We start from the raw sequence: 24450 nt of genomic DNA, 5'->3' as shown, positions 1-24450 counted from the left end.
TTACCGGACAGGGAGAAAAATTCCTGTAACAAATAAGGAAAGGATTGAGAATGATCTTTTTTTATTGGAAGCCCTGCAGACAGGACTGAGATGTAATTAGTTGTCTACACCTTATGAGGAATTATACTGATTATCTGAACCTTTATGAGGTGTTTGGGAGTATAATGATATGTGATTGATGCTTTGATAGTACTTTTAAGCTCACATGAAAAATTACATACTTCTGTTTTCTTTAACTTAATCAAAAAGGGAAATTCAGGAAAAATCCTCACAGTTACTAGTAGACACACAAATGTCGACTTCAATCAATAAGGGAGGAATCTTTTAACAATGTAGATCATAAGTAATGCATTCACTGCAAATTTATATTGCTGTAATATCTTTCTTCTTATTGTGGCTGACTCCTGAAGGACGCCATGTGCAAAAAAAACCCATGAAAGTTGAAACCCAAAATCCATTGTTTTTGACTGATGCACTTAACATATATCAAGAGCTTCTATATGTAACTGGTCAATATTTGTTCAATATCTTCTTTTTTTGTTGTGAATTCCTTATATTAAGATACATTTTTCTTTTTTCCTACTAGCTAGAATTTAACACTGCTTTCCTAGCCCTCTCTGTCTCTCTCTCTCTCTCTCTCTCTCTTGCTCTTGTTTTCTTGATCTTTCACCCTCTCCTCTCAAAAAATATGTATTAACCGAGTAGATATTAATGGCTGTTGTATGCCAATACAGAACCATCAAGTCTTGACACCAGGGACTGTTTTTAAGCCAGTTCATACAAAGAAGGAGCAGTGAATTGGTAGTTATGGCCGGACCCGAAGAGAAGTGTTGGCTTATTAGTTATGCTGGAGAGCTCCTGTGACATTGTCAAACTATCATCTGGTGTGAAGTGATCATTGGGCAGACCCCAGGGGACCCTATGGAAATCTATTCAAATAGCACAGCTCTGATTGAAAGCCAATGACAGGGTCGTTATTGGATTTCCATGTCCTCTGTACCAGACTGTGGTCTTGGGGTTCACAGTTGGAAGGGAAGGTGTCTGCCGTCTCTGCAATGTGGGGATTAGTTGTGTTTTTTACACAAAAGGCATGTCAGAACAATGTATTGAATAAAATCGTTTCGGTTTTTTTTTTTTAATGAACTTAAGGTTACGATCGAGGCTCCATATATGTATTTTAGCTTGATTTTTATAGGCGAAATTTTGTGGCTCCTGGTATTGAGATTGTTGTCACCAATATGACATAATATTTTCGATTAGGACACCTGATGTGAGTCGATGATCTGTGCAGGAATTTCTTCTGACATTAATTCTTATAATCCAGATATTAGTTTTGCTTTTCTATTCAAGAAAGGCAATGATTGATTATTTTTTTCCCCTGTAATCTTCATAGATTTTCGTGTTTTGAAGCCAAAAAAACAATTAATCAGCTTTTCATAATTTGGTAATTTTCCACCTTCGTAGACAGAGATTTCTAGAAATGTCTTATCAGGAACTCCACAATTATGATGAAAGTGAAATCCACTTTTTCTACCGCAAGCTATTATGATGAACCTTTGAAGCCGCTGTGTTCTAAGTGAGTGCAATGACTTTGATGAGGTTCGTTAGCAGAGAACTCATTGATTTTCATAGAGACTGGATTTTTCTCAGTTAATTATGTTCTATGATTTATCATCTGTTTAATTTTTGGCTTTTAAAATTCAGCATTTCAGAATGCACAAATAAAACTTTCGTGCACCATTGAGAACAGGTACATTCACAAATTCATTGATGCACGCGATCGAGGAATCTGTTCGGTGCAATGCAAGAGGAATAACTCTGATTTCCTATGTGTATTGTACCTTGTAATAATGTAATGAGATAGTAAAAAAAAAAAAAAAATCACACATTTTTTTTTTCATTTTCCAGGCAGACAATTCTATGCTCAGATGCTGAACCTGAGGAAACTGCAGATTGTTAGCCAATAGGAAGCTAGAGAGGAACAGAAGGAAGTGAGTACATGTTCTTATTTGTTTTATACTCGAGTTTAAAGACCTGTGAACCAATTAGAGTGGAAGATTGCAAAAACATTTGTATATGTTATGATACATGAGTATAAGAATATCAAAGCAATATGGAATTCTGATAAACAAATGTATTAAATTACTGAGAGCTTTGTTGTGAGTAATTAAGGTACTTTGGAGAAAGCAGGGCTGGATGAATGTATTCCTATAATAATATCAGTAGTCAGATTTTGCTACAGAAAAAAAAAAAAAAAATAGGAAATTATTTTTCATAATTATTATTTTTATATATATACCTTTGACATTACTGTGATGTAGAAACGGTTTACATTTGCAATTTGAGAAGAGGAATAACTCTGATTTATGTAAAGAAAAAGAAAATAGGATATTTTTAAGCAATGGATTACAGAAATTGAAATTTCCATTGGCAATTAAGATCAAGTCATTCAGGTGATAAATGATCGTTTGTATAATTATCAACAAAATTTGATGTTGAAGTATTGTAATTACCACAAATATGATGTTGAAATAGTAATTGTCCACAAAATGTGATGTTGAAATAGTAATTGTCAACAAAATATGATGTTGAAATAGTAATTGTCAACAAAATATGTTAAAAATAGTAATTGTCAAGAAAATATCATGTTGAAATAGTAATTGTCAACAAAATATGATGTTGAAATAGTAATTGTCAACAAAATATGATGTTGAAATAGTAATTGTCAACAAAATATGATGTTGAAATAGTAGGCTGGTCAACATTGAATAGTTAGACTGATTTATCATTGTTAACCTTTGACCTTAGATGTTTTTGGCCGTAAACTTACATTTAGTAAAGAAAAAAATTCAATATATTTTAGCTTTAAAAAATTTATCATTTTCCTATATATTTATACAGATCTCGATCTTCATCTTTAGGAGATTAAAATAGTCTAAAAATGGCCACAACTGTTGAGCCCTCTTAAATTTTGTCACCTAGATGAACAGATCACATTTGATTCCAATGGATTAGTTTAACAATGAAAGCCATGTAAATTGGTGTTAAACACAAATGATGAAACCACACTGTATATGTAAATCTTGATTAAATCTGCCAAATATTTAGGCGAAGATGTGTTGAAAAAATAATATTCCACAAGAAGTAATTAGTCATATGATTCTTTATTTACCCCTTCTCACATACTGAACATGTGTGAGGATATGCTTTTTTTGTACCTTAATTAATATGTGGGGGTTTTCATTATGGTTATCTCTCGCGTATGAGAAAAAAAATGTATAGTGTAAATCTGGAGGTCTATTGATTTTTGTATGTACTGATTCGGAAATGCAGCTCAGTAATTCCATCTTATCGGCAGGGTGAAAAGGTTGAAACCCTGTGTAAGAGAAACATAATTCTAAATTGATTTTATTTAAATTACTTTAATATAATCAGCTTATGTGACTCTCAGCATCTTGCAAATTCAAAGGGTCATTCAAGGATGAAAAATCTTCGACCCTTTTCTTCTTAACATTGGAGACTTGAGTTAATGCTAGTCAGAAAAAAAATATTGGGAGAAGAAAAATTCAATATTGCCAATGTTTGGGATTAGCTCCTGTGATGACATTGATTAGAAAATAGAAAAAGTTCTACATGTATTTCAAGATAGCCGATGAGGATATTTCATGGTTGAGGCAGCTAGTATTTACCAAATATACCAGGAATGTATAATACTGTAGAAACAAATTTGATGAAGTTCTTTGCATTATAACTAATTATAATGTTTTTGAAACTTAAATTACTACTGCAATGCACATAATTTTGGGTCATTCAAGGCTCTGATGAAAAAAAAAGAACTCGCAGTTTTATAATCCGCAATATAAACCCATGCACACTTACACTTAGACTCATACATGTAAGTCTGACATTCAGTTTTTGACTTGTGTGTTGTGTCTTACATTGAAATCTTCGCCTTGAATTAAAACCCAGACAATATACCACTTTATAATAAGGCATACTAGCACTCTACTGAACAGAGGCAACTGGGGCTCAATGGGTTCCCTGTAGAAATTTCCTTTACCACATGTAATTGTTTGATGAGGAACCACTCGTTGGTTTATGATTTTTTCAAAACCTGCCTTTGTTTTTGATCATTTTCATGACAATTAACCATCAGTACTGTCTGCTTGCCTGCCACATAAAATTAACAGTATTATGTCATTTTGTGTTTAAAGATTGCTAGAATCCCTCTTTTTTTCTGATTTTATCTTCTCTTTGGATATATACTTCAAAACATGATTTTTGTAGTGTGTCTAGATTCCCAAGCTTATTATTGTTGTTCCTAAATAAATATGTTGGAACATATGGCAGTTTCCTTTGATAAAGTTTCATGACATCCCATTTCACAACTCATTGTTCGCTAGACAAGTCAGATCACAGCCGGAGTTAACTCCCCCTTACAGATAGAACCATGATAAAAAGAACTGCCATAAAAAAGAAGAGCTAAAAAAAAAAAAGTAGACCGTAATCTGTGAGAATCTGCAGCTCAATGATTGGTTAATGATTTGTTTTATCAAGTGGGTTAATGAAATGTTTTATTAACAACTCATCTGAATGTTTCTACATGTTCTATAGAACCATGAGAATAAAGGTTTATATTCTTTGTTCCTAATGACGAACATCTGCAATTCACAAGGGTCTGACGTCAGAAAATAGCTGTCATATTTAGTGAGCATTTGTACCCAATTTCTGATCATGCTTTAGTGAAGCTTGATGGTGGCCCAGATGTATATAATGGAGACACCAGGTTTAACATCCTCAGAAGAAAGCCTCATCAGCAGCAGTGGGGTAGATATCCCCCCCTCAACCCCTCCCAATACAGATGCACTGTTCTAATTATACATCCATAGAATGAATTTAGGTGTTATGTAATCCTAAACCAACAAAACATGGCATTTGGCTGAGGTTGCTAAATCACCTCGTGTTCTCCCAAACTAATTTTGCTTCATTAATCATATATGATAGCTCCATGTGAAAAACTTGCTTTTCTTATAAAATTGAATTAAAGATACCTGAGAGGAAGAAAATCATGAAAAGATGGAATAAGTAATAATTATTTAATTGTAGTTAGTAAGTTATTGTTACATCAGCTACTTTTTTTTTCTACTTTATAGGTCTTTGATTTTTCTGCAAAGAATGAGTTACATACTGTGGATTCATTTAAATTCATGGGGGCCAATTTCATGGATTCCTTCAATTTTACAGGTTTGCAGGGACGTAATTTCATGTATTCTCTTATACATGTAATAACATAAGGAAACCCTGATTTATTAATTCGTGGAGGATGTCAATTCGTGGATGAGAGGTACCCACGAATTCCACACAATCTAAAGATTCCACCATATTTCGTGATTTTTTTAGCATTATTAATATGAATCTTTTTTCGGCTTAGTGTAGATCACCCCACCTCTCACCACCAGTCCTTTCTTCTTTATGCTTGGGAATTGCTGCATCATTTTCCCAGCACCATAATTACAAACCGTACAATGAGCATGTTGTGGCTGCACCGATTAATGTCGCCACACTTAGTTCATCTGTGTATCAACTTGGTGTGGTATTCTAAAAGTCTTTAATCTAGAAGTGTTATTCTCTTATAGGATTCAATTTGATGAAAAGAGTCTCTAATATTGTGTGGTTCTTTCATTTTTTTTCAACTTCACTTGTTTGTATTAAGTGCAAGAAAGCGTTTGTCTTAAGAACAAACCAGTGCAACCTTGTGAATTTTCTTTGAATTTCGTTCTTACAAATGAATTAGTGTGTCTGATTTGCCTGTGAATATATTTTTGCAAGTTTACACAAAGGGGTTAATTTTGTTTCTGTAAGATGTTTTCTTTGCACAGTTCAAATTGATTTCATAGAGAGCAAATCAGAAAGATAAGATGAAACAAAAATACCTGGTAAATATTGTAAGAATTAATCTATATCGTTCATCAGGCTAAAAAAAATGTTATCTTGCAGATCAGTGATGTGACAAAAATTAATTTGCATCATTAGTGACACAGGTCAAAGAAAGGTTAAGACTGCCGTGTCAGTATTTAATGAATTATTATTTTGGTACTCCAGATTCATCAGGGGTGCTTTGGAATTTGATGTGGATGGTTTGGCCTTCAGAGATGATGGTCAGTTATAGGTGGTAGAAAGAGTTTGCATGTGGAGCTCATTAATGCTGCATTTGTACGCCATCATTACCAGATGCACCACGTTTATATTTGTTATTAGACAAAGCAAGGACAGTATTGTTTGTTCAAGCAAAATTTGCCAGTTGAGAGGGCCCCTGTTGTTTTTTTTCTTTGACCCGTAGGTAGGAAAAGTCAGCCAAATGAAAAGTACCTGTTGGTTTGAGAAACGAAGGTCGGGCAAGCAGAAGTTTATAGCGAACAATGAGTTGCAGTAGATGTGTCAAAAAAAAAGTTTTTCAAAATTTAGATTATGTCTAGTTTTCTTGGTGTGATGTTCTTAAAAGCAGTGTGAAAAAAGTAATATAAAAGTTTTAAAAATAAAATGGTTGATTATAAAACAAATATTTGAGAGAAAAAAGGCCAAATCCTTTGAATGATTATCGAAAGAATAGAGAAGAAAAATTCTTCCTGAAATAGAAGTTGATGAAATTTACTGTCATTTCAAATTTCTTTGTATTTTTTGGAAAAAGCTGTGTAGAATTTTGTTAACAAGATTGTCCTTAAGCCCACAAGCTGAGCTATTTATTCAATCTTTGAAAAAATTAGATTGTTTTTAAATCCCTCTTCATCATTAAGTCACAAATTCCTAAATGTCTTTTTAGCCTAGTCTCTCTAATTGGATGTGATTGAAATGCCATCCTATGGATGAAGCTCAATACATGGGCTGATTTAATATTGTAATACAATTACAATCAATCTTTAGGGTGGGATAATAGTAATAAATTGAAATAGCACTGCAAATTTAGAGTTTATAATATAAATTGGAAGTATGCAAGTGAAAGAGTTTTGTTTTTTTAATGTCTGATGTTTAAGTACTTTTGATTTTATTTCAGAAAGCAAGCTACTATAATGGAGACTTATAGCAATTCACCTGTTTAACTTAAAACCTGTCAGGTAAGTTGTAATTTTGTTTCATTGTGCTCACAGTTTACCAAAATTTTCAGAAATTTTTGTTGCATTGTATCACAGCTGGTGAAGTTAATGGGGAAAGATTATATGAAAATTCTCTCTCTCTCTCTCTCTCTCAAATATGAATAATAAGAAATGTGCCCATGCGGTAAGTGTAAAGCAAGTTTTAAAAAATGAATGTAGTTTAACTTGCATTGCAGGCTTTTGTTTAGAGGATAGAGGGTATGAAAACTCTGTCTTTTGGCTCCATAGCATGTTGATGACTTATTCAACTTGTGATTTAGTGGTTTAACAAACTGTGGAATCATTAGAATTCATTGTGGTTCAATTTTCTTGGTATTCTTGGGTAGCCCTCTCCCACGAATTTACATCCTTGATGGAAAAAAATTCAGAAAGAGTTATTTTTCTTGCTGAAAATGAAAATTAATGCATCCACGAAATTATTTCCCCATGAATATGCAAAAAACAACCACAATCCAGAAAAATTGGCCCCCATAAAAATAACTGATTCTACAGTAAGTTTTAGATGTAATGGTATACATTGGAATACGTAGCAGTGGTAGCTACAGTGTCATAGCAACCAATGCACTGTAATTGTAAACCTTAGGACTTGATAAAAAAGAAATATTAGTTTTATGGGTTTTTTTTTAACTACATGAAGATATATTGTTCATACTATTACACAATTGTAAAGCCTGGCAAAAGAAAGAAATGTTAATTATATAATGAAAAAAACCCTCTGGTTATTATAAATTTATCTCAGTAACTATTTTTTAGTCTCAAAGATATATATAATACACATGAGTGGGGTGTTTTGCCTGAATATTAAATGTGCTTTATTTTAAGTTATTTTAGAATGAATTTGTTTTAGTATCATGACTTCCAGGTTATAAATTAATGAAATTTAAACAAAAAATGCAGAGGAATAGCATGTTAATGCAACACAGACATTCCAAGAGAACAATGTGCATATTGCAGTACTTGCATTCTGAAGCCACCAAAACTAGGAAGTTCCACAGAGCTTTTTGTTTGTTTGCTTGCATAAACTATTTTGTTACCCTCGACAACAACAAAGTTGTGGGAGGTTCAAAAGTGTAGAAATGGAGAAAAGAATGTATAGCATATTATGTGTGTTGGTGATACATGTCCTAGCACTTAAAGAAACAACACTGTATTGTTGCAGGGGTTCCAATAAAGTCCTGATACAGCTTGTTGTAATTATAAGTGCATTGCATTGGTCGGCAGGTGCCTTCAAATTATCATATCTATCACTGGTCCATCAACTTATATTATTATGTGACTTGTGAACTAAAAAAAATATATATATAGATCATGCCATTCACTTCAAGACTTGATTAGAAAATGTTAAAAAAATAGTTCTTGCAAAATCTTACTGCCTCAGCTAACTGTAATGTCATGGCCAGTTTACTGCCAGATCAGTATTAGCAGTACATGAAAAATTATATCTCTTTCTCTCTCTCTCTCAGCCAATTAGTTTGATTTCATCCTAAATTTTGTGCAGAATAAGAAGTGTTATTTTATTCAGTTTTCTCATAGGTTGGTTTGTGTTCTTAATAATCATTTATAAATAAGTAACACCTGTCTCGTTTTGCATTTCATGAAATTTCATATTTTGACCAATATAAATTCATAACCCAGCAGAAACCAATTCAATAAATTCAGCATTTAAGTAGAGTTGGATAAGAGCTATGATAATAAATTCCTGCAAAAGAACTGTAATGATTTCCATAGTTTTTTTTTATACTGTTCTAGATGACTCTTAATATTTTTCCTGATTAATTGAAAATAAAAGTTAGGGCTGTCATTGCAAATACCTGCCTTCTTTAAGAAAATAAGCAAGCCTATCAGTAGATATTTATATTCAACTATTACTCCCCTCATTCTTAAACAGCAAAGATTTAGAGAAATTATTCTGAGTAGAAAATGAATTGGAATGATATCAAGAGATGTAATCAAATCAAGCTCACCAGGGCTTCATTGATTTCATTGCCTTAAATACAGGATGGAAGCAAGTAACCATGCAATTGAGATGGTTCAGACATATTACATGTGTACTAGCAAAGTTGATACCTTTATTATTCCAAAATTTCATATTAGTTTAAACATTAACGTACTTTATTAAGGCTTGTCCTGTGGGGTTTTTTTTGTGTTTTTTTGTGTTTTTTGGGGGGTTTTTTTGGGGGGTGTCTTTTGGATTCTTTTTGGTCAGTTGTTGAAAATCTGTAAGACTGGACATTCATAAAGATGATTATGTTAATAATTAAAGAAACACTCATGGATTTAGAATTTTTCATGGTTTAAGCCTTTTGCCATATTGCATTCAGATCTAAAGTCTTGATGTAAAGTTGTTTTATTTTTATACACATAATTATATATAGATATTCTTTAGCAAGAAGAGGACATTGTTTGAGTTTTGTTGTATGCTGTATGTAAAATTAAGAATCAATCGTTTGAATTGATAGTGACTCGATTTTTGTAGATTTCATGGTGACCCCCACCCACCCAGGAAAACAATCCTAACAAAAAAATAAAATCTCTGCAGTTTTGTTATATGTAGTTTTAAACATACCCACTAAAAAACATATCCATGAATGTTTTAAGAATTGCAATGGAAAATTCACCAAAAAATTTCATGGTCACCGCAAATGTAAGTTATAACACAGTAAATAAAAGGTCCGTTTAGTTTGTTTAAACAAGTATTGTAAGTTATTAGGTATATGTCATCATCTTAATGATCAGCAAAGACAATAACACACAGAAATGTGATCTTATGGGGAATTTTGAGTCATGTAATTGATATGTTGGTGTGGTACTTTTGTTGAATGTTCAGTTTAAACCAATGACCTCAATAGAATAGAACTATTAAGACTAAGGAATAATTAGGACTTGCATTACACAAATGAAGTGAAAGACATTTCTGTAGAGAATTGAGGTTCAAGTGCAAACATCTTACCTTTAACTTGCTTGCAGGGGCATGCTGGCCATTTGCGACAAGATGTCTTTAATCAAGAGTAGCTCATTAGCAGCATCATTTTCAGCCATAATTCTGATTGTCTTATTACAAGAGATGGGGTATCTTTCTTTTGTTTGGGTAATTAGTGTGATCCAAGAAGCAGGTGATTTCCCAGCGGAGAGGATGTAGTAATGGGATATTAGATGTAAAACGAGGCCATTTTATTTCAAAATCCCCATAAATGCTTTTCCAGTTGTCCTCGGAAAATTGGGAACAAGACCGTCTTTCATTGCTTCTCTAATGTTGGAAGCTTGGAGTTCTTGCCAAAGCTAAAAGGTTGCACGTACCGGCTCTTGGTAATTGCAGAGGTCTGATTATGCACTGTATGGCGAGTACTTTACAAGGTATCTATAACAACAGCAGGGACGAAAAAGCTGTTATTGAAAAAAAAAAGACAAAAAAGCGGAGCTGTCACTGCATGAAGTCTTCGCAGATAAAATCAGTTACTGTAAATGGTCATTTTAAATGAATAAGAATGTTTAGTGTAATTGGAGTTGTATGAAATTGCAAATTTCAGTTCTTAGAAATGAGAATTTTCCTGATCCAAAATGTCACTTGCTTGGTAATCGTGCGCTTATGAAAAGAGCTTTGCAGAGATGTAATTGATGAAATTCAGCAACCTGCACAGACAGGAATTGAAATTAATTTTCATTTCCATCAAAGTAACAGTTTCTATGACAACGTACTTAAGTTCTGTGGAGTCTGTGCCTAATCCTAGCTGCTTTTCACTTATTGCGAAAGAATATGGAATTTTAATGAAAATGATACTGCTTTAAAACCTGTATATCATATATGAAGTGTAGGGTTTTTTTTCAAATTTTCATTGAGTGGGTTTTCTTACTAAACATCAGAAGAGAAGGGTGACTCTTTTAGGGAGTTGGAGGATGGGGGCAGAAAAAATGGGACAGCTAGTGTAATGAAGTGTAGTGAAAGTGAAATAGAAAAAAACACTTCTGCAACTAATTAACCCTAATCGCATAGTGTTGCAGGTATACCTCATCATGCAGAATACTGTGAGCAGCATTTTTCTATTATTTCACCAGCATATGAATTTTACCTTGGGGGTATATTTATATATAGCTTCAATCTACTGTCAAGACATAAAGTTTATTGTTGGTAAGTGGATCCAGATGAAGCAGCTTGGCGGTTCTATAGGTGTTTATTCCTACTCAGTACCAAGTCTTCTTGCCTTCTTCTTTTTCCTCACCTCCTTTGCTCATTAATACAATATGTTCCATTGATATTGCACCATTTTCTTTATATATTCCCATCATCAGGCCTTGGTTAGCGCATTGTGTGCTAATTGACTGAAAGAGGTGTAGTGACTTAGTACTAGTATTAGTATTCTAGCCTCACTGTCTGGGAATAGAAAGACAAGGTAATCTTGAACTTATAGACTAACTGACCAAAGCAAGGCTTCATCTTAAAGGACTGGTACTCGAATACTTCTAGTGGGTGTTTTTGGGGTTTTTTCATGAAGTGTGCATGCTGTCCTTAGTGAAGTTTTATTCCTCAGTGCTTCTAATCTCAAAGCTTGATCAACTTTTCTGCAAGAGTTGCAGTTGCAGGTAGGAATTAGAAAGATTTTCTTAGGTTAGATACTAGTATATTGGAATTGGTTATTACTTTTTTTTCTTTTTGAAATCGACTCTTCTGTGCAGTCAGTTGATAATTATGATCCAAATAAGAAAGTAAAGGTCATTGCATGACTAAACTAATGGTGTGGGTATTTTAAATATTTATGGGACAATTTACAATGAACAATGAAATGATTTTCAATAGACTTAAGTGTGAAATGATGTTGAAAATTAAGTTGTTTCATTGCATTTTAATTTATAACTTGTACTATCTAAAAGATTGATTTACATGTCTTTAGGAACCCATGTAACCACCTTCATTCACATTCAAAAAGTTGTCTCTGGTCGGTTGGAGTGTGTCAAACGTTTTGATTTCTGTCTTTGATATTAATAGACATTTTACTCTCAGAACAGGAAATTAGTAGCTTTATGATTATTGAAAAGAGAAAAATAAGATATTGGTATAAATAATAAAGTGCGTTCTTTTGTGGTTGTACAGGCATTCTTTGCAAAAACAATCACATAAGCTTCTGACCTTATTAATTTTTATTTTGTTGGGGCTTATGTTCACTACCTTCATACCCACATGAACCACCAAAGATAGCATTTAATAGTTAAAATGATATTGAGCAAAGATGGTAGTTTTTTTTTTCATTTCTAAAATTTCACTTCATCATAAATATTTATATTTAAATGAAAGTGTTACTTGACAATTCCAGGTTATTGTTATGCCATTTACTCTTAACTTGATTCTGTTCACATAATGTAACTGACAAAAAAACCATCTGAAAAAGCTTTGGTAAAAAAAATGGAAGCTAGGGAAAGCTCATCTTTTCTTTGGCAGCATGTTAGAAAGCAAAAGAACTTGTTGACATCACATGCATTTAATGTGTTTGATTTACACAAACATGCTCGGGAGGAACTGAAGCATAGCGATGGAGAACCATGCTGAAAATCCATTTGGAACTGGCTACTGGTGTTGTTGGTTGGTGTGTCTGGGACGAATGTCAAACATAACAGAGACCTCGATTTCATGCTGTGTCAAGCATTGAAGAAAACAGAAGCTGTAGGTACCAAGAGCCAATACCAATTTACCCATTGTCTTCTGGCTCTGGCTTGCTCCGATTTTTTGTTAAAAGCATTAGCGATAGTATTCTAGCGTAATTTCTAAACGGTTCTGTTCGAGAACTAAGAGAGAACATGGACATTGAGATATTATAGCCAACAATCCCAGAATTTGCACTGAAGGTTTTCTTAGAATATTATGTATCAGAGAGTTGTAAGGATAAAAATTCAGCTTCCTTTCTATACGATCAGTTTGTGTGTTAATGAGTCATAATTTTTTCATGTCTCTCAATTTGTAGCTTTTATGGCCTTATTAGTTTTTGTGGCCTCTACCATAAAGTCAAGACAAAGTGATTTACCTTTTATGTGGAAAAGCATCATTAAGCTTGTTTTGTTCCTCAAAAGATACATACAAGTCTGAGTATTCTTTGGTAAAATTGCTATCATAGAAAATACATTGTGTGATTAAAAGATATCTGACAAGCAGCTTCAAGAAAAACCTAGCTTTGCAATGTAAAAAGCTTTTTGTTTATTAAGTGAAGGGAAAGTTGGGCTTGGCAGATTTGTCCTTTTATAACTTTGAAGGAGACTTTATAATCTGAAGATGGCGGCCATTCTTGATTCCTTCTCTGTTTTTGTGGAATTCTTTTTTATCGAATATACCTTGTCACTAAATACACTGGTATAGAGAATAAACTAATAATTCAGTAAGTCATTAATGAAATCAAAATTCTTCATGTAATAAACATTTTTGAATTATTTTAATTTATAATTTATAATTTAAATTTGTAAAGATTTTGATTTCTTGGTGTGATTCAGTCATGGCATGGTAATGCTAAGTGCTTAATGGAGGTCCTGTGTCTTGTCTAGTATCTAAGCAACAGGGATTACCTGCTAATAGTAGTACTGATGCAATGTGTTTTTATAGATACTTTTTTTCTAAATATGAGATTAAATGTGAGATTGATATTACATTCAATAAATATGTGTGTCTTACTGCTGATGGTCCCTTAATAACTTGCAAAGGATGTGGACTGCTATTGAACTTGGTCCACATTAAATCATTTCATATCACATTTGCAAAAGATCAATGTTAATATGATTAAAATACGCAATTCATTCCATGCATGCCATTGCTTTTTTGAAAGTTGTCATTTAGGTAGCTTGGCTCTTGAGATGTGCAATTGACATTTGAGTGAAACATGATGTCAAAGTATAATTTTTTTTTGCCATTGAATCAAAAATATAAAAGGCCCGGAAACTGATTGAAGTGCAGATCTCCTAATTAGCAGAGGATGTTGTCTCTTATGTGCAATCTGAACGACACAATTAGTCGTTTAGTCACCGTAGGTTTTCGTCGGAAATTTTGTGAATCCTGAGTCAGATGACGATGAAAAGTGTGAATTGTACTGTGATCCAAAAAGCTTAGAAATATGTATTCTTCTAGAGGTGTTAATGTTTTATCTAAAATGATGGTCTTTTTTTAACGATCAATATTGTTTAACCTATGATGAAATATGGACAATATTTTCATCAGTCTAAATCAGTTTCTTTCTTAATGACCTTTTGTAGTAGGAATAACTTTAAACCAACTTTTATTCAGGATGACTTTGTTTGCGATTTACTTGAGATTTACTGGCCCATGATTTGACTAATTTATTCAATTATCTGGAAAATAAAACACCAGAGATAGTTGGGGACTGGTTTGCAGTGAGAAATGTTTGCAACGAGGCTCGATCTTGTGAACCTTCCTGGAAGGTGAATAAAGTTGGTTTAGAGTACTGTATGCTGGATGTTTTGTTTTTATATATTTGAAGCATGGCTAAAAGGTTGACATGCATTTCTGTTGGAATTCAGATGGTTGTCGAGCTGAACATTAAACTCTGAGGATCGACCTAAAACACTTTTATATAAACCTGAGAGTCTACTTTTCTTAAAAGGACTAAGTGGTCACTTAGTTTCTAAGTGGCAAGGTTTACTAATATATACTACTGTGAAGAAGTCAAAATTGTGATCGTGCGGAATTACACATTTATTTTTCATACCATATCACCACACCTTGTTACCCATTCATTTTGGAGGTATTCTTTTTTTTAAAGACTCCTTTAATTTGGGACTAGCTAAGCAATGATGAAAACAGGTGAAATACTTAAAGTTGCATCTCGCAGAGATGGAAGAATATTGGCCTTGTTAGTTTTCTAAAAAATCATAGATTGTTTTAGTCTGATTTGACATTTGAGTCGAGATTTTGTTCTAAAGTTATTTTCAAATAGTGTCAACAACATCTTATTAACTGTGGCTCAATGGGAGAAAAGGAAACACCGATGCTTATAAAGGTCCACATCCTTTGGCTAATTAGTCTGGCATATAATGTAAAGCCAATAACATACTTCTAGCCAGCCCTCTAATTGGCAATTCTCTCTTGTCCACATATAAGGATCTTGACAGCACTGAGAGCAGAAGTATCAAATTGTGTATATAGATATACTTTTTGGTCACGGAATTGACGTTGCCTTCTGTGTCTGCATGTTGCAAGGCAGGGCATACTCAGGTAGAAAAAGTCCCTGATGAGTTGATGATCTCGAGATATCAATGAGATATCAACCTTAGCTTATTGTCATCAAGACGAAACGTCAATACCTGACTGCTATCCAACCTTTTTAGTCTCTCATTGCATATAAGGGAAGGGAAGCCCAGGCTTGGAATTAATAGGCAAATGGATCATCTCTTCAAACCAGGTAAGATCGCAGGAGAGACCTGAACAAAATTTAATGAATCCTTATAGGAGTTTGTATTGATTTTAAATGTCAACTCTCATTTGTGTGATTTGAAAGTCTTCCAGGCGCAGTGTATTTTTTGTTTGTTTCGAGGAATATAATGTTAACTTTCTATCTAATCAAAACAAGATTATTTTTTCTGATTTGACATATTTAATTATATTATAAAATATGAAAGTGCTTTTCTTTAAAGTTCAACTTCATTATAAAGGAAAAACCTTTTTGTACAGGAAATGCGTAAGTGGTTTTAACCTATAATGAAAGATCAAAACATTAGAAAGGAGAAAAGAGATCTCGACAAACCTAGTAATATCAGAAGCTTATTGAATATGTCACGCAATACAGATTTCAATTTGTGGATGCAAATTTTAATTCAATTTTGTTGCCCATTTATTATAACTTCTCACCTCTTTTTGGATATAATATCCAATTAGCATAGTGAAAGGAATTGTTGCATATAGCTACTGTAATAGATGACTGTTGAGGTCAAATGCCAGATGTCAGGGTCATTTCCACGAATCTGTTTGCGAAAGCTTTGGAGACCTGCATTTGATTAACCGATATGGATCCTGTGAGAGGGGAGATCCCTAACAGTCAAAGAGCTGTGAATATGACAACAAAGTAGGCTAATTGCATGTGACATGATGTGTCTTTCAGAATTAACTATCATCATGCTTGCACAATTTTTCACAGAAATCCCCTCAGACTACTATTTTGTTTTTGTGGGTCCGTTGAAGGATATGGGGTATATGTAACATATGTTCTGTGGTGATGGTTTGAATCCCTTGGTGTTTGGTTAATTGTTAGGATATCTGATACATGTGTTTGTCTGAAAGGTAGTGCATCATCGTATGATGGTGATGGTTCATGCTGCTGTGACAGTCGTGTAATCTTGTTTAAAGTTAATACCGTAATGCAAATAAAGATTGAGAACTCAGCAAAAGAAAAGAAGTACTATGGAATTATTAGACTTTGTGATATGGCTTAATTTTTGTAGATTTCATGGAAACATTCCACTTACAGATTTACATCCAGAACTGATTATAAAACATTTTGCTTCATTCATTTTTCATACAAGTACAATGTGAATTCAGAAAATTTTATCTCCATAAACCTGTAAAAAAAAATTGACATTCAACAAAAATTGATCCCAGATTGCACAGAACCTGAGTAGCTTTTTAAGTAACTTGTATACTGCAGTATCAAAATTACAACAACAAAAAATTGGGTAAAAAAAAAAAGAAATTCAAGAGTCTGACCAGGGATGAAATTGAAAGGTTATGTTTGGTTCATTTTGTGTATGGCCATGACATCCAGAGCATAACATTAAATATTTTAGGGTTGATTTTTTTTATTTTTTCCCCAAATTAGACTGCTTCACTTGACAATTTTTGCTTTCAAATTTAAGCAATTCAGAAAACTTTCTTTAAAGGCTGCACTCGCAGTGAATGTATGTGTACCTAATTGGACTTCCGAATATGACTATTCTCTTTAATGATAGTAATAAATGGACACTTTGAAATTTTCTTTATCTGTCCCCCACCTTCAAAGCCTCTCCTATCATTGTTGGATTCCCTGCCACGACGACCAAGCGGATTTCAATCCATATTCTATGATTAAAGTTAATTTGGTTACTTCCCCTTTTGTGGAGAAATGCAACCATTTCCTGTGGATGATCTATTGTGAAGCCACAGGATGCGAGTGGCTCTTTAATGGATCGGGACAATGACAGATCTACGTAAGGTTAATTTCAGTCACAGAAAGAGCACCTGATAATCAATAGGAATGGGGACATCAGTGATTATAGGCCAGGTACTAATGGTCATCTCACTGATGACCCATTGCTCAATTTGAGCCTAAGTATAATCCAGGGCAAATTAATTTTTCAAAGTTTCTTTAATAGTGGCAAATACTTTGCAAACTGGGGAATGGAGTCTTTAGGAAAGGGAAAGAACAAATTGATGGAAGAAAAATTAGAAATACTGCTTTGCATACGAGCAACATTTTTGTGCTTTGTTTGGATTCTTTTGACTGGGATGGATAAATTTGGTCATACAATATGACTTCTTTTTGTTGTGTACCTGCATGCAGTTGTCTTGGTTTTTTATGTTGGCAAAATATGCTGCCCAAGATAATTTTCTAGTCAATTCCCCCCTACATCAACTGCTTGGTCAGTATTTGCTTGTATGATGAGTCCATCTGCTTCTCATTATGACTGATTGAAAGGTTTGCAGTATGTTTACAACATGTACATGAGGATAGTACATCACTGATAAGACAATAGTGCCAATAAGTTGGTATTTAGTGTTCAAAGATATTCAGCTCATGCAAGTGACACTTACAAAAATTAGTAGATCTGAATGTGAATCTACAGTAATGGCCGGCAAGGAACGTAGAACTTCATTGTCTATGTTCCGATCATTTGTACTGAGTATACTCAGGGTCAAAGTCACAGGGGGCAAGGGTTGTGTTGAACTTTTTTCTCCAAAGTGCATTTGACAACTGCAGGATGGATGAATATTCCATGGCTGAAGAACATTTAAAATATGTCTTCAAGGGCTCTCTTCATTATCTCTGCTGGTTGGGGGTCATTTTAGTAAGAGGGCAACAGATTCTTTTGTCCCAACAAAGACTATGTGGTCAATTTTGGGAAAAACATGAAAAAAAAAATTCTGCATGCAGATATAATGTGAAAAATGGCCAGTTGGAAATTATTATCGGTAGATCCTAATAGAAATTTATATATTTTTTATAGATAAGGAGGTCATGCAAAAATTGGTATCAAACTGACTGCTGCAAATTAATTCTTTTTCTGTGATACAAATAGGTGATGATGTTTATTTAAGAGTTTTATATGTTTTTTATGATATATTTACTTAATGTTTATTGTAATTTCAAAGTAAATGCTACATGAACGTTGTCCTAAACCAAAGCCAACTTTAGATAACGAGCTAGAGGTGTATAAAACTAAGTCCAATAAGTTGATAAGATATGCATAATGGATGATAAAGCAAACAGAGAACTAAGATTTGAAGATCATAAGAGGTGGTAAACTGATAGTGGGGTCCACACTGTGACCATTGGTCCAGGAAGAGAGGGGACCAGCCCGTTATCAACAATTAAAACAAACAACCCTTATCTGCTTATATCCCTATACTCATTGCTACTTGTAATTCATGTACAAATCTGTATTGTTTGGAAAATTGTAGGTAGGAAATATCATTTCTTCCAATAATTATCTTTTTTTTTTTGCCTTTTTTAAGCTTTTGATAGCTTTATTATGTTTGATTAACAATTGAAATGCAAACAGCAGTTTTGTTGACTTTTATTTGAGCTGTCTGCAGATTCATATGTTATTTCCGAGAAGTGTTCTTATTTTTCTTTGCTTAAGGATATAAAGCTTTTTTTTTAACAGTACTAGTACATGTAACTGGTCAGAACCCGCAATACTGGGACACTTCTGTAAAGTATGTCATAGAAATAAGAATATAAAGGCTTGGAGAAATAAACTGCGTTATGGTCACCAGATTGTTTACAAAAACAGAGTTTATTACAATGACAAGAACTAAACTTTTAAGCCCGAGGTTTATCACTGGACAATAAAGTGATTGCATAAAAATTAAGTCAGTGAGGCAAATAGGAGAGGATTAAGCTAATCTTAATCAGCTTAAGAAGTCATTTAGATGGATAAAACAGATTTAGGTATTGTGGGGTATATTGATAGTTATGTCATTTCAGTGGGTTAAAGTTATGAGTGGCAATTGTTCCTGGGCATTTGTTCTGATTGTTGTAGAGAAAAGATTTTATTGAAATTCTATAGAAAATTACATGACCAGCATTGATTCTAAGGACTAATAATGGAAGGAAACACGGCAAAATGATGCAAAATTATGTTCCTTCTTAATGGGAGGAGAAACTGGATATTTTTTTTTAATCTTGTTTATTGATTTTGGAGGCACAGTGATTTAATGAAACATATTTGTTATAAACATGACCATGTAGAAAAAAAGAAGTTGGGATATTGATTTTTGTGAGAGAAATAAAACATTTTTGGTGTACCTTCTTGCAGGTAAGTCAAGCTTGCTATGTTTTCTTGAATCCAAGGAGGATTAGCTGCTATACATCAATAAGGCAAATAGCAAATATTAATTCTTACCTGTTTTTCATGTAGGGTTATAAATCAATATTTGTTTTTATTTGTGATTTATTTGGAATTTACCTTCTTGAATCTTTTTGAAGGGAAGAGGGAGATTGAAATAAAAATCATTATTTGAGATTTAATTAGAGTTATAATGACTTGATTTTTGATAATGTGAAGTTGAGTTCTCATTCGGCACCCTGCTGTGACAGAACTGTGAATTGTGTTGACTGCATGTGATCATCTATCCAGGGTGCCACACTGTAATTATCTCCCTTATGAATAGGTCTCCAGACACTGATTATCTGCCCTTTATGAGAGGGGGGGGGGGCTAATTAATTAGTATACACATACACATCTTGTGTGGACATGCATATATTAACCCTGGCTGCATGATCCAGCAGTCAAACGCCAGCAGACCAGCTGTTAGTTATTGCCAGCTAGTAGAAGTGTATGTGTGTGTAGGTATATATAATAGGTGGGAGGCTCTCCATTGTGTATATACCTAAGTCAGATGCCAGTTTTGCATGGTGTGTTCTTGACACTTGGTGCTATAGTGGAGATAGACAACAAGATAGAGGGAATATATTACCCCCTTATTAGCTATAGATGTTGAGATATTAACTATCAAGCAAGATGCTTCTCTTGCAGAGGAAAGGTGAGAGATTGGTTGTATTTTTATTGCTTCTTAAAGGAGATTGGGGAAACTGTTTTTAATCAGATTTTCCTTCCTCTCCATTTTATTGCTGTATGCTTTATATTTGAAAAAATTATAAAGTTGTGTATGATTATTTGAAAAGATCCACAGCTCTGAGGGGTGGCAATGTTTTTTTTAAATGCATAGAGAAACCCACTCATGTATAGGTCCAAAGTATCAAAGGTTTCAAAGTGTTGAGGTGTATTTTTTTTTAGTTGAAAATAAGATTGCATACTGGTAAATGTCCTCAGCTGTTTTCTGATTAGATATTCATTAGAATTTGTAAGAAAAAAATATTCCCATGGAAGAGAACATGTAGCAGATTGAATAAGGCGCTGCTGGAAATTTTTCTTTTCACTGGGTTTCTCAGCAAGTTGTTATTTGCAAGATGTTGCCTTGAGATATTAATACAAACTCGACAATTCTTTTCTTTACTTCTTCTCTCTCCACCGTGTGTATTATAAATTTGCCAGCTTTAATAGAAAAAAAAGAAGGAAAATAAAAGAATGAAAGAAAAGGAAAAAATCAATGACTGATTTTTTTTTTGAAATTGTTGAATGTAGTATACAGATGCTGATAATGGACTTATATCTGGTAGAATATAATTTCTTTGGAGCTTTTCGGTGGAGATTATATTTAATTCATGGTACGTGTATCATTAAAAAAATGTAACAGATTTAAAGTGTGAAGAATAGTTGTGAGAGAGAGAGAGAAAAAAATGTTAAAATAAATATTTTTAAGTGGATATATTTGAGCACTATGTGGATTCAAGTGTTAAATATGAACCAAGAAGAAAATGCGATACGTACTGCACGTACTATTTAGCTATTGCACAATGTATATCCACGCATCCATGCAAGCAGTGATGTTGATGGGGGATGTTTTGGTCCTTTTAATAAGTATAAGTGTAACAACGAAATCATATGATATCACTCAAGCCTAATCATGAAGATAAATATGTAGATTTATACACTGTAAATTCAAGATGTGTGTGCCTGAGCATAATAGTCACTTCACTCTCACTCGATGCTGGGACTTTAAAACTCGCACTCTTCTCATATGAAGGTGGGAGGATCATGATACACCAAATGTAATTTATTTAGAAAGTTAGATTTTGAAGTGAAATTTGTTTTGTTTTGCAGGTAGTATTCCTTTGGTTCATTTCTTTTAAAATGATGGAATAAAACAACATTCTTCTTATGTGACAAGTTCTGTTTTTTTCTCTTTTGCAGGCTGCAGTTGATTTAGTTCCCACAGAGATCAGACTGCCTTGACAAAGAGGAACCCCAGCGTTCCTCCATTTTTAATTTGTGTTTTCACCGTGACATGGCCAGTGAGAAAAAAATGGTCCTCAACGATAGTGTTCCCGTCAGTCTCTTGACAGTCCGTATGATTATGCAGGGAAAGGTGAGTTCTTTTGTCCACCTGTAATCCACACCAGGTGAAAGGTGTGGAAAACTCCTATTGAAAACAAAAATAATAAGCAGCCCTATCCAGTTCATGCAGACAGATGAAATGATTGGGCACCTTTTCCTTTATGCTTTTTCAAGCAATATAAGATAGCAAGCAGATACCATGATATTTGTAATACACAGTGTTCAGATACCAAGTTGAGCTCAGAGTTGCAGAAGAAACACTGACATTGGGTAATATAAAACCTTTATCGCATTAATATCTCGAGATTCCTGTAGGGTCCTCATTTGTCTGCCATTTAACACCTAATTTGCCAAGATAAGATAGAACGGAATCAAGAAGGTTATTTATGCTAAGTTGATGTGTTCCTGGGTGAAGTTGATTGCATTCGAAATTTTTATTGATGATCCTCATCTAGAACTCAAAGGGGTTTTGAATTTTCAAACATTTGTCAATACATTGGTATGAGTTGTTGCTGTGACCAGTGGGAGAAATAAATTTCGACATTAAATTCAGAAACAGGATCTGAAAAATTGGGTGTGATTGCAGAAGACATGATATGGTAGCCTTCCTGTTTGCTTCCTTCTCATCTGATGGAGAACATGAAAGATATAGTTCCTCAGAGAATATACCATATGAAAGAACTTGTTATTCTTACACCCAAGGTTAACAGTAATTAGACACTTGTTAAACTCTCTCTCATAGACTAGGTTATGGGGTTATCAAGTCATCTGACGTACATGTTGTGCATCAGAATTGTGACACAGTTGTGTCTGAGAGGATAACAGAGAGCTATATTTTGAGCCAAGGCAGAAGTCGGGGTGTCATGAGCAGTAATTAACCTTAATCATATCTCTGAGTGATATGACCTGTTAGAGCAAAAAGGGAAGCACAAAAGCAATTGTATTTGTTGCACAAGCAGAGGTTTGGAAGCTTTTACCTACAGCAGACATGATATGAGTTGTTACTGTGACCAGTGGGAGAAATAAATTTCGACATTAAATTCAGAAACAGGATCTGAAACTGGGTGTGATTGTTAAAGACATGATATGGTAGCCTTCCTATTTGCTTCCTCCTCATCTGATGGAGAACATGAAAGATATAGTCCCTCAGAGAAGATACCATGTGAAAGAACTGGTTATTCTTCCACCCAAGGTTAACAGTAATTATAGCAGACACTTTGCGCCCTTTGAATAACCTCCAATGGCATCTTTTTGGCCATTGTTTTAGAATTTTGGAAAATATAAGTACAGCAATGAAAATTATGTGCAAATTAGATATCATAAAAATGAAAGTACGAGAGTGCTTAACACAAATTAAAAGTAAAAGGTTACAAGTACCTATTATGCCAAATAACGTAATGATAACATAATTTTTAGACTACTTGAGACACAATTAAAAAATCATTGCTTATTCAAAACACCTAGTTGTCCTTTTAAAATGGTTTCTGCATCTCTAAAAGGTTAAACTTGGTTAAAAGCAGTAAAGCTTATGAATTGAAGGATTTCTGGCATCAATACCAGTATACTTGTTTACTCAAAATCCCTTTAATGAAATGGATGCAGGCCTCTACTTTAATATTATGTCATTGAAATTATGTCATGATAAGTATAATACATGTATAAGAATGATATTCAGGGTTGATCTTTGAGATAACATATGTTATCCATCCTCTGATTTATAATTACTGGAATCGGATCATTATGTACAACCTGGTCGATTTAATTAGATGGACTAAGCCTACATCTTATAGATTAATTTCTATAGTAAATTAGCTGCTTCTGGATGGTCTGCAAAGACGGTTAATACCAATTCAATATCCATCTCTTAATTTCACTAATTTGCTGTTGTCTGCCATGATGAAAAAAAGGCCTTTTGCACTGCAACCAGTTTCTTAATCTCTTCTTGTAGCGAATAGCACCCAACTGAAGGGAATTATTACTTCAGAGAATTGAAATCTTCTAGAATTTTATTAATTTTTTGCCAATTTGAGTCTTTTGAGCCAGGTCTGTTTTCTTCAGGAGATATTGCTTTTCCTTGAAATCAGGTATTATTAATGATTCCATGGCATTTTCTTTGTGATGTATTGCAAGTTTGGCATGTCTCAGATTTCAAGTTGGAACAGAGAGATTGATTTTTAAAGAAGAAAATAAATAGCATTGAAGACCAAGAAAAGTAAACTATTTCACTATTTCAAAGCTTCTTTTTTGTGCATTTTATTTTTGTTCTTATACTCATAGCAATGCATCTCTGTTTTTGTATCAATGTACCAGAGGTAATAAAATGGTTGTCCATCATAATTAGAATAAAATCTGCAGGCAGGAAGGAGAAAATCCAGACTCCGAGAACATTTCTAATGGTGTTGTTTTCTCTGTAATTGTCATAAGAAAAAAGCCGGTGTGAAATCTGGGAAGCAAACAATTGACAAGGGATTACAGTGTATGGTCCAGTCTTGAGGTATAGCAGGGGACCTCATAGATCAGCTTGGTATAAATCTGGCTCAGCTTGGTCTCTTGCAGACACCATAATAGAAACCCTGCAATGATGGAAAAGAACGGAAAGACTTGTTTTATTGGATTCGGAGAAAACGGTATAGATCTGCAAAGGATAAATCTCGGGATT

General features: G+C 33.7%; 1 protein-coding gene across 13 annotated transcripts in view; it reads left to right on the top strand.

The window, feature by feature from the left end:
- LOC128187756 (poly(rC)-binding protein 3-like) overlaps positions 1 to 24450 on the top strand; it is a 66625-nt gene that overhangs the window by 29242 nt on the left and 12933 nt on the right. For 6 of the 13 annotated variants that reach the window (XM_052858418.1, XM_052858393.1, XM_052858409.1 and 3 more), the window contains exons 3-5: positions 1909 to 1991; positions 7052 to 7112; positions 21648 to 21822. In XM_052858418.1, coding sequence (XP_052714378.1) covers positions 21742 to 21822 — 81 coding nt within the window. In that variant the 5' untranslated portion in view covers positions 1909 to 1991; positions 7052 to 7112; positions 21648 to 21741. Of the gene's footprint in view, positions 1 to 1908; positions 1992 to 7051; positions 7113 to 11605; positions 11730 to 15225; positions 15542 to 18750; positions 18790 to 19379; positions 19650 to 20089; positions 20377 to 21322; positions 21558 to 21647; positions 21823 to 24450 lie in introns of those variants that run through there. The other 7 variants (XM_052858376.1, XM_052858326.1, XM_052858366.1 and 4 more) reach the window with 7 other exon arrangements.

This window comes from Crassostrea angulata, chromosome 1 (assembly GCF_025612915.1).
Source record: "Crassostrea angulata isolate pt1a10 chromosome 1, ASM2561291v2, whole genome shotgun sequence".
Taxonomy (NCBI): Eukaryota; Metazoa; Mollusca; class Bivalvia; order Ostreida; family Ostreidae; genus Magallana; species Magallana angulata.
Note: the sequence above shows the minus strand (reverse complement) of the source record. Positions and strands in the feature narration are given on the sequence as shown.